The 12,131-nt window shown below is 30.2% G+C and overlaps 1 protein-coding gene across 12 annotated transcripts in view; it reads left to right on the forward strand.

The window, feature by feature from the left end:
• Window positions 1-12,131, forward strand: part of Trpgamma (Transient receptor potential cation channel gamma) — a 1,234,746-nt gene that overhangs the window by 1,174,475 nt on the left and 48,140 nt on the right. For all 12 annotated transcript variants that reach the window (XM_075357154.1, XM_075357155.1, XM_075357156.1 and 9 more), the window contains 2 exons: window positions 2,431-2,632; window positions 9,450-9,620. In XM_075357154.1, the coding sequence (XP_075213269.1) occupies window positions 2,431-2,632; window positions 9,450-9,620 (373 nt within the window). The remainder of the gene's footprint in view (window positions 1-2,430; window positions 2,633-9,449; window positions 9,621-12,131) is intronic.

Here is a 12,131-nt window from a genome sequence, read left to right on the forward strand (position 1 = left end):
ATATCCCTTTAAAAATTTCAATATGACAAATCTCATTTTCTTTCAAATTTTAATAAAAAATACTCAATACATAACTAACTATTCTGTAAGACACCGTATTTCAACTCGCTTTTGATACAAGATGTTTACATTCAATCCATTATACCTAAAACATAAATCCTATATCTAAGCAATAACTCAACATTTCAACACGAATCAAACAAAATTAACTCAACCCTGACAGACGGAGTTAATATACTTTCTATTTACGCATTTTATTTTAATAAAAAATGGGCTACATTTAAGCGATAACCAGGAAAAATTACACCCACTTACATTATTTTACACACTCATCATTCTGTTAATCGTACATCAAACCTGACTAGTTCTAAATCTTTATGTTTTAATCTATTTAACCAAACGAAAATTTTATTGCAGATAAATTAACATCAACAATCAGTATAAACGTCAGAAGATGTATGATAAATAGTATACCAATTAAAGAATTTAATATTATATACAGAAATTAAAAATTATTTTTAATATATTTGATACGCAGAAACTTCCTGAATTTTTGAGAGGTTTGAATGTCGTTTTAGGTTCATCATTAGATCATCTTAGGTTCTATTAGCGGTTACATAATCCAAGATTCATGAATTAGTAGTCAGTTCTTCTTTTCTTTTTTTATAACCTTACAATTAATATTTCTTTCTTTTTTGATGATTTCCCTGATCAAATAAAGCATTTTTTTTAATATTTTAACTAGTAGAAGTTAGATTATTTGAAAGACATGAAGAAAATAATATGGATTAATTTTACTTTAAAAATATGTAATATCAATCAAAGATAATGATTTTAGTTCATATGTGGAGTCACCAAAATAAAAAAAAATTCATTACAAAGTTCCTGTATAATTCAGAATTCATTCGCCTTTTAAAAACCGATAAGTGATTTTAAAATAAAAATCAAGAAATAAAAAAGGGGCATAGAAAATTATAATACGATGGTGACTCTCCCATTTAACTGTACAGATAAGTTGGTCGGTCTGTAGCTCGGAGGAACTTCATCCAAGGTGTGTAACGTTTCACGTTAAACCAACGGCCATGCGCCCCGATACAGCCCCACCCGATTTTTTTAATTTTATTTCGAAGTTCATTTTTAAAGTAGGAATCATTTGCATTTAATAAGAACACAAGTTAGCCTTTTTTAATGTTAAGTGGTCGGGAATGTACTCGTATCTTAGGTTGTTTGTTAGCTCCAACCTCTTGATCAGACTTTATTTTTCAGTAGTATTTCATTAATTCGTCGATTAATACATATCGCATGTCGCAATTACACCTATTGCCACATGTCACATGCAGCAGGCCTGGCCGGCCCGCCAAGGGAGTCGCTGGACACGGAAGCTACCTTCCAGCTCCAGTTCCAGCTCGCCGGGCTCAGCAGCAAGATCCGACCCAGCGTGGGATCGCTCGGGGAGAACCGCCTCGGCCGCGCCGGCGAAAGACGACCGACACTGCGGGGCCACGCTGTAGTGGGGACCCAACTGCCGCTGAGGGAAAGCCCGGTTGAAATTCAATGGACGAGCCGCAACTCCCCGACTTCACCAGAAACCAGCTTCCGGAAATAACAGCTCTTCTCAGAGCTAACGCAAAAAACGGCCCTTTTCAGGGCCACCATAAGGTGAATTACGTTCCCTCTAAGCCATTCGGCCACTTCGCGTAAGAATTGGACAAGGTAGTTGTAATTACTTTACGAACAAATGGGGCATGAAGTATTCAAAATATAAAATTAAAATACAGAATTATTAAAACGTATTCACAAATCATTTTCATTTGTATTCATTCTGTTAGAATTTAAAATTATGCTTTCTAAGAAAAATAAAGTACTGAATTACTAATTTATCACTTAGTTATTTTTTTTTCTACAAATTTCTAGCTTGATCATATAGTTTCAACTCGATAAGACTTCTAATGTTCTATAAATCTTGATTACTTGTTTAAAAAATAAAATATTTATTATAGTTTAAAAGTACCCATAGAAATGTAGTATTCAGAGATTTTTTTATTTATAGATGTGTTTTTTTTTTTAAATTACTTTCATCTCTTTACTAAAACCAACCTTTAACAAAGAACCCTTCTATGAGTAGAAATTCTATTCATATTATTCCATTAATGGTTGAAACAGTATGAAAAGTCAATAAACAACCGTATAGCAGCCACAAACAAAATGACACACAACTCATTATATCCAAGGAAAACCATATTCTCTCTACAATTGTATACCTACTAAATGAAACCACAAATTTAGTTATACAAAATTCAATGTACTAACAAAATACTTAAGATATATTTATTAAAAAAATAAAAGTAGTTATAAATATTACTAGTTCAGAATTTAAAATAAATAATAATTAAAACTTAAAAAAAAAAATATTCTGCTTTTTTTATCCAGATGTGGATGTGAAGATTGTGTTACTTCCCGACATGAAGATTCATTACGTCATAGTAGATCTAGGATCAATGCATATCGTGCCCTTGCCAGTCCAAGTCTCATAGCCCTTTCCTCAAAGGATCCCATTCTTACAGCCTTTGAACTATCATGGGAATTGAGACGTCTCTCCTTCATGGAACATGAATTTAAAACGGAATACCAGGTATGTATTATGTGAACTTTTATTGTAATAATTTATAAAAAAAATAACTGGTTTAAAGAACCATTTACAAGAAATCTTCTGTTTGCTTTTACAGAACTTTTATTATATTTATCTGTAAACTGTTAATGAATAATTTAAGGTAAGATGTTTAAGATGTAAGAGGTTTAAGATGTGCCTAGCAGCACAAATATTAAAATTATACTTTAATAAAAATTCTCCTCACTGTTTTTCAGCTTTTTTTATTTACATTCAAAAGCACTTTCATAGTGATCGCTACATCAGATGAATATGTTACAATTAACAAGCATTTTGTCTTCAGTCATTTGACTGGTTCCAAATGTTGCCTGCCTGCATAATTTTCCCCATCTACCTGTTCCTCCAACATCAAAGTGACTATTCCAGGATGCCTCAACATATAGCCTAAAAGTCTGTTTCTTCCTTTAGCTACATTTTTCCAAATGCATCTTTCTTCATCAGTGCCATAACACCTCTTTATTTGTCACTTTAACCACCTACCTGATTTTTAACATTCTCCTACACCACCACTTTTCAAAAACTTCTAATCTTTTCTTCTCAGGTACTCCAAACATCAAAGTTTCACTTCCATATAAAGATATGCTCCAAACATATACTTTCAAAAATGCTTTCCTGAGGTTGAAATTAATTTTTGATGTAAGCCAATTATATTTCTGACTGAAAGCTTGTTTTTCCTCTACTAATCAGCATTTTATATCACTCCTATTTTATCCATCTTCAGTAATACTACTTCCCAAATAACAAAATTCTTCAACCTCCACACTCTTCTTGTCCTATATTTATATTCATTGGTCCATCTATTTTATTTCTACCGCATTTCATTACTTTCAATTTGTTCTTGCTTAGGACTTCATCCATGCCATTCATTTTTTCTTCTAATTCTTTTTTACTCTAAGCAATAATTATTATATCATCAGCAAATCACAGCATCTTTATCTTTTCACCTTGCACTGTTACTCCAGATCTAAATAGTTCTTTAACATCATTAACTGCTCGTTCTATGTAAAAATTAAAAAGTAATGGAGATAGGGAACATCCTTGTCTGACTCGCTTTCTTATTACTGCTTCTTTCTTATGCTCTTTGATTATTACTGTTGCAGTTTGGTTCCTGTAAATGTTATTAATTACGAACCCTAAACGCTTTTAAAATTCTGAACATTTATTCCAGTCTACATTATCAAATGCCTTTTCTAACTTTATAAATATCATGTATGTTTGTTTATATTTCTTTAATTTTCCTTCTACTACTGATCTGAGAGCTAAAAGTGTTTCCCTTGTCCATATACTTTTCCTGAAACCAAATTGGTCTTTTCTTAACACTTCTTCCACTCTCCTCTGTTCTTCAGTACAGAATTCTACTTAAGATTTTTGATGCATGAGTAGTTCAGCTAATTGTTCTGTATTCTTCACATTTATCTGCTCCTGCTTTCTTTGGTATCATGACAATAACACTCTTTCTGAAGTCTGACGGAAATTCTCCTTTTTCTTAAATATTACATACTAGTTTATATAATATATCTATCGCTTCTTCAACTAGACTGAGCAGTAATTCCGTAGGTATATCGTCTATCCCAGGAGCCTTCCTCCCATTCAAATCCTTTAATGCTCTATTAAATACAGATCTCAGCATTGTAGCTCCCTTTTCATCCTCTTCAACTTCCTCTTTTTCATCTATAACTCCAGTTTCTAATTCATTTCCTACAACATATAACACTTCAATATATTCCACCCACCTATTGAACTTTTCTTTCATATTATAAATCGGTGTACCATCTTTATTTAACACATTATTAGATTTTATCGTATTTACCACAAAATTCTCCTTAACTTTCCTGTAATCTCCGTTTATTTTACCAATGATCATTTCTCTTTTCATTTCTGAACACTTTTCTTTCGCTAATTTGCATTTCCTGTGTGTAGTATTAACTTAATTGTCGATAGGTTCTTTTACCTTCTTCATCACTAACATTTTTATACTTTCTATGCTCATCCATCAGCTGCAATATATCCTGTGATATTCAAGGTTTTCTACCACTTCTCTTTGTTCCACCTCAGTTCGCTTCTGCTGATTTAAGAACTTCCTTCTAACATTCTCCCATTCTTCTTCTATATTCTCTACCTTATCTTTTTTACTCAGATCTTTTGTGATGTCCTCAAAAATCTTCTTTATCTCCTCTTCCTCAAGCTTCTCTAAATTCCACCGATCCATCTGGCACCTTATCTTCAGGTTTTTAAACCCCAACCTACATTTCATTATCACTAAATTATGGTCATTATCAATGTCTGCTACTGGATATGCTTTGCAGTCGACGAGTTGATTTCTAAATCTTTGCTTAACCATGATATAATCTATCTGTTACCATGCAGTGTTGCCCGGCTTCTTACATGTGTATATTCTTCTATTATGATTTTTAAACTGGGTGTTGGCAGTTACTAAATTATACTTCTTGCAAAACTTAATAAGTCGCTCCCTTCTTTCATTACTTTTGCCCAGCTCGTATTCACCCACAATATTTCCTTCCTTGCCTTTTTTGATGCTTGCATTCCAATCTCCAACTATTTTTAAATTTTCATCCCCTTTTATGAGCTTAACTGTTTCATCAATTTCACACACTCAATCAATTTTTACACACTCTACTTTATCATCATCATGGGAACTTGTAGGCATATAGTCGTTAACAATCGCTGTCAGCTTAGGTTCTGATTTCATCCTGATTATAATGATTCTGTTGCTATGCATTTTGAAATACTCTACTGTCTTCCCTGTCTTCTTGTTCATTACAAAACCAACTCCTGCCTACCCTTTATTTGATGCTGAGTTAATTATTCTAAAATCACCTGACCAAAAGTCGTTTTCCTCTTCCCAGCAAACATTGCTAATTCCTACATCTGCATTTGACCTACTCATTTTCCTCTTTAAATTTTCTAACCTATCAACCTTCTTTAGACTTCTAACATTCCATGATCTGACTCATAGAATGTTATTTTTTAATTTTCTGACTTCTTCCTTAGCAGTCCCCACCCAGAGAATCGAACTGGGGACTAGTTTACCTCCAGAATATTTTACCAAGAAAGGCACTAATCTTTATTACATGAAAATGCAGAGAGTTACATTTTCTTGGAAAACAAACAGCTGAAGTTTTCCATTCCTTTCAGCTGCACAGTACTCAGAAGATTGAGTGATGTTGATGTGGCTGTTTGTCTTCCTGACCTATGCCCTTAATAGCAACTGAAAGAGATGCTGTCCTCTTTTAGGAATCATTCCTTAGTCTAACAGATACCTCTTTGATATGGTTGCACCTTTGGTCCAGCTACTTTGTATCAATGAACAATCTAGTCCCCTCACCTGGCAAGATCTCATGATTCACTAAAGGGGTAAAAAGCATTAAAAACTTAAAATGTATGAAGGGAACAATATGTTTCCTTCCAGTCAATTAAAAAACTGGTATCAATTCTTATTGATCTTTAGTCAAAAGCAGTGAGTTTTATTTAAATAATAATATTAACATTATTTACAAAAATAAAACATCATGTTGTTTAACAAATTTTGTTATTTAAGGAAATAATATCACTTTAAAATTTTTAATGGCTCGCTTTTGAAATATTGGTATTTGTTTTAACTGAAAAGAAGGTACTATTAATTAGTTCTGAAAGGTCCTAAGGAAGTAAAGTTTCCAGTATAGACATCAATTACATTAATATTTTGCTTTATTGGAGAGGTGCATTACCAGCACAATATCTGATGGATCTAAAATATCACTTCAAAAGACTAATATGCATGATAATTAACTTTAAAACAAATGAAAACATGTTCATTGTGATTTTCAAGTTGACTCACTATAATTTAATCCGTGATCTACTGAAAATTTAATGATGTAGCAAGCAGTTGTAGATCATGGATTTTTTTTTCTTTTGTTTGCCATCCCGGTCAGGCATGACCGGGATGGCATTTTCACACATGCTACAAATCATTCATTTCATCCTCTGAAGCAATACCTAATGGTGGACTCAGAGGTTAAACAAAAAAAATTCATGATCTACTTCATTAAATTACTACCTGTTGGTACAATTTTTCATAAATGGAACTGGTCAAAATTCAGTTATTCTTATACAAAAGTCTACTTCATTGATACAATTATATGAAAAATAGCATAATTATGAATCCCACAGATTTTTGTTTAAATCAAGCTGCAATCACTTCACAGGACTTGAACACAGCATACAATATACATGATTACACAGACTTAAGCATAACATACAAATCAATTAATATGAATATACCTATTATTAATTTATTGATATAATATGTCTTAACAAAATATAATAAAAATGATACTGGAACCCTGGAACAAATAAAGTTTTATGACATCCAGTTAGAACTGTTTATACTTTAGTATAATTTATACTTTAATGTAATGTAATTTAATATAATTTTTTTTATAATATAATTTTAATGCTATTGATATATTGTACTGTGAATATAATGTTAATCATATGTACACTACTGTTTTCTCATCACATAATATTGTTAACATCTTTTCTATATATATATCGTGTTAATTTGAAATGTTTTATGTTGAGCTAAATTTAAATTAATCTTTGTAAGGTAAAAAAAAAATATGGTTTGCTGTTTTATTACAGAAAAAACTCTGGTTGTACTGGCTTTTTGAATCAATGTTACTACAGATAGGAACTGGAAGAAAAACAAAACCAATGTAATGTTTGTTTTACATTTATATTATGTATTTATAATATACATGTATTATGAACTAACCATAAATTATGTATTAAAAAAACAAACCAAAACATTCTTGAAAATGCTGTATGGTTATATTTTTTAACAAATTTTACAGTTTATTTTAAATTAGTTAAAAGCTTACTTATAAGGAAACCTTATCAGTATGTATCCATGAAACTACATGACTGCATATTGACACTCAATAACATCGGACTTCCCTGCAGTTATAGATTTATTCAATAATATCATAAAGGAATAACTTTTGGGAGGTTTCAAGAGAAAGACTTGCATTTACATGATTTATTCAAAGGTAGCACCTAGAATAATGATCTAAAGGGGAAAAATGGCTGATTCATTACCTGCCTATAAATTTTTGGAACAATTAGTAAAAATTACAAACGATGAGAAGAAAATGGAAGATGAAATTTATAATTTAGATGAACCAGACGATAATGATAAACTTCTTCTGTAAGAAACATTCTACAAGAAAGTGAATAAGTAAAAATATCTTTAAACATTTGTTCCTTTCTTTCATCTTTTATGACCATATAGGATCAACTTAGTCAGTCCATTATTCAAGTCTCTGCAAAGGGACTGTTTGGGCCTTGCAGTCCTCCCAAAACTTTTTCATACATTTCAATCTACATGCCCTTTCTAGTGTTGAAAATGTTTGTGTTGTGAGTTTCTTTCTTGCGTGTGTGAAGCAAGTGTTTTTGTCCTTTATTTTTTAATTTAATTTTCTCTTTTCAGTGGTGTCCTCTGATGTATGGCCAATTTCCTTCAGAACCTCTTATTTCTCTGATCCGGTAGGGGGTTTGAAATCTGAAGCTTGTAGTCAAGCAGGTATGTTGGTATATTGCATATTGCAATATATCAACAATTCTAGAAAAATTTCTCGTATCAGTGTTTATAAAACAGAAAACTAAATCTGTTCATGAATCAGACTCAATCATTTTACAATTTAAATTAAAAATAAATATTATTTAACAAAGAAATTGTTATCCCACAATCGCTGTTAAGTATAATTTAATAATTTATTTTATTAAAATAAAATTATCCTGAATTATTCCACTCGTAATTACTGTTTGAAAATGTTATAGGTATTTCTAAATCTAACTTACAATAAATCTATGGGCCCAATGATAAAAAATTACAAATGATGCTTATGTTGGCAAAATTGATATATAAATATATATAAAATCAATACTTTCTTTTAAATAAAACAATTTTGTAAGTATGAGTTACTGTAATTAATGAATCATTCTAATTCTAATTAGCTGACTAACAGTAAAGACATATATCAATAGCAAGCATCATATACAAAATAAAAATAAGTATTACATTTATTCTATTTATAGAATAAAGTTGAAAGTTTTGCATAATAATAACAACAATGTTCAGTCATTTTTTCTCATCGGTTGGAGTGCGTTTCGCCAGTGCTGCGTTTTACTTTTCTTGATTTACAGTAGTGTGTATATGGTGTAGGTTAAATTTTTATTTGATCTGCAATTCCAAGCAGGATGAATGAACTTAAATCCACTGTGATCAGTAAAAAAATCAGTCGGCAAGCTCGGGAGTTAATCAATAATGTGTATGAATTCATGAAAAACGAAGCAAGTAAATTGGAAAGTCAGGAAATGATGACTCTCCAACTCAAAAGTGCTCAGAAGTGCAGCTGTGTGTAAAATACCATGATCGCAAGAACAAAGAGTAAGGAATCAGAAAAAGGAGTTATTAAAAACATTACAAGTAAACCCATCTTCTACTTCTTTTAGTACATCAAGAAAATATAAAATTCATGACAAACTGGTAACAGATATATGATTTCGACATGTGCGTAATGAGAAGGACCATAAACAAATTTCATGCATTAATATTATTACATATTTATTTCATTAAAAGTCAATAATTAACATCTTAGGTACTAATATAACCAAGACACATGCGTGCCAGAGTTAGTTAAGGGAGACTTATGGTTGTTAACAATTTTATTGATATTCATTCTTAAATAAATTGGTATTTGAATATACATTTTTTTAACAGGAATTAAGAAAACAATGTCAAGATTTTGCAACTGCTCTTCTTGATCATACACGTAGCTCATATGAATTGGAGGTGCTTCTTAACCATGATCCCACGGGACCTGCCTTTGAACATGGTGAACGAATGCACCTAAATCGGTTAAAACTTGCCATTAAACTACGACAAAAAAAGGTAAAAACTTACTCACATGAACTGATCAATTTTAACCTCTAGCTTAACAATATATTAAAATGAAAACAAAATAATGAAATGTAATTAAATGAATACAATTAATTACTAATCACTTAATTAAGAGTTAAGAGTAAAAACACATAAAATAAATATTCAGCATTAAAAATATTGTAATTTACCACTGTCATAAACTTAATGTTTAATAAACAAATTAAGCTGTTTATAGTACTAATCATTCATAAGTTAGATCAGGGATCATGAAAATTTGCAATCAGAGAAGCAAATAAGGATTGCATCTTTTAGCTAGTTTAATGGCTAGTCTTTCCATTTATATAACTTAATTACCATTTAACTAAGGAGTCCAATAAACTATAAATTCTTCATATTAATATTCAGTTTCTACTGGTTTTCTTATTGAGCGCTATGATAGTGATCACAACTACTTCATCAAACAAAATGTGACAATTATGTGGGTAATTATTTCGGTAAAACAGTTGTTTTTAATTAATAAGTAATTGAGAGAAGTGAATTGTCTCTGTTTAATACAAAGTGATGTTTTAGATTATCTTAAATTTATTTAGCTGGATACCTTGTAATTGACAAATTATGCAACAGTTATATTCATTATTATATTTCATCAAAAAAATAAATAAAATTTAAACTGCTTTAAATTGTATCAAGGTAAAATTACTAATTTCCTATATTACTTACTTCAAAAGTATAAACTTTTGAAACAACAAAATAAACTAATTTTATAACAGAATGTTTTTATTAAATTACTTAAAAATGTTTCCAGATACTCTTTTGTGACCATCTTCATTAATTGGTGCTACTGTTCTCACTTTGAGATCAGCTAATATTGCAGATGTTTTATAATTTTTTTTTTTAATTGGGCATTGAAATGAGCACATAACAATAATGTAATGAACTGACACAATGAAAGTCTAGTATACTCTCTGATCACATTGTAATTATACATCTGCCTAGTTTAAAAAAAAAAAAATAGAAAGATTAACAAAAAGATCAACTTTTCGTTATTTTATTTTTTACTTTTTGAGCAAGAAATATACAAAACATAACTTAAATGAGAAAACTAAAAGAAGTATGATTTTTTTTTTTATACAACATTAAAATATATTTTCTGTTTATAAGAAAATTATATTATTATAACCATCTATATAATTTTATGAAATAATTAAAAATAACAAATAGATCTCATTCACAAGCACCAAGTTTTAAACTCTCTCCCGACTGTGATTCACTACATAAGAATTTATGAAAAAAATATCAATATAAAAGTCAACCTAACCTCAACTTGAGGTTATCTCTGGCTGTGTTGTCAAAGGGTAACTTAAGAATGACTCAACCGCTCTTCATCAAATTTTCACAAGCATAACTTCAGATACAATACTATAGCATATCTAAATTTCAGTGAAACTGACAGTGGTTTTGGAGATTTTTGAGGCACAAGATCTTACACTCATACATGAATGGTATTTTCGTAATCCTCATACTTCAAAACATAAAGAAAATTCAATTTCACTAACAATTTCACTAACCATGCGACTGAAAGTGATACTGCACTTTTATTTACAAAGTCTGTAAAAAAACTGCCACCAATAAAATCAGCTAACATCAGAGTGAGTACAGCAACACCAAGTCAATGAAAATAATCGCAAGATCAACAAAAAAACACTCTGATAAAAAAGTTATTAAAAATATTGTATTTATAATAAATAGTAAATTATTTTGTCATTTCAAACATTTATAACTTTAAACATTTTTCATCACCAGCTGGCATGGACAAAAAAGAAAGCAAAAATGATTTATTCGTTATTATATTTACCCTATCATTAATCATTATGTAACAATCATTTCACAAGTGGATTAAATGATTTATTTAATTCTCTTGTGAAATTGGGTAAATTAAATATATTAATTTGCTTAGTCTGCTTCTAGGATTATTTTTAATAAATTATTTATTGTTCAAGTAGCACAAAAGTTATTATCCACTGAAATGTAAATGTACTTGGAATGATGATTTTATACAGCTATTAGTTTGGGGTAATCTACTTTTCTTGCTCTTTATGTTTCCCATATTCATTTTACCACTTGGTTGTACTGTAAATCAGTAACGGCAGTAACTATACTTTTACCTGTGCTGTAGATAAATTATTATTATAAAATGTTTATTTCTATCATGATGGTATTCCACCTAACTATGCCACACTGTATTGCAGTGTGTGACTATGTTGATAACTCAAAGTGATTGTTACAGAAAAGATTTACAGAAAGGTTTTGGTTTTAGTTTTTACAGAAAGGTTGATGAAAAGCTGTATAGAAATCTCTCCTAAAAGTACATAACTGACATATGCCATTAAACCATTACAAAGGAAGAACAAGTATAAGCAACTAGTGTTTACGAAACAAATTTTTACATAAATTATGTGAAACTATATAAAACTAGTGTTCCTCACTACAGCAGTATATTAATGCTGAGAAAAGACAGTA

This window comes from Lycorma delicatula, chromosome 2 (assembly GCF_047948215.1).
Source record: "Lycorma delicatula isolate Av1 chromosome 2, ASM4794821v1, whole genome shotgun sequence".
Lineage (NCBI taxonomy): Eukaryota > Metazoa > Arthropoda > Insecta > Hemiptera > Fulgoridae > Lycorma > Lycorma delicatula.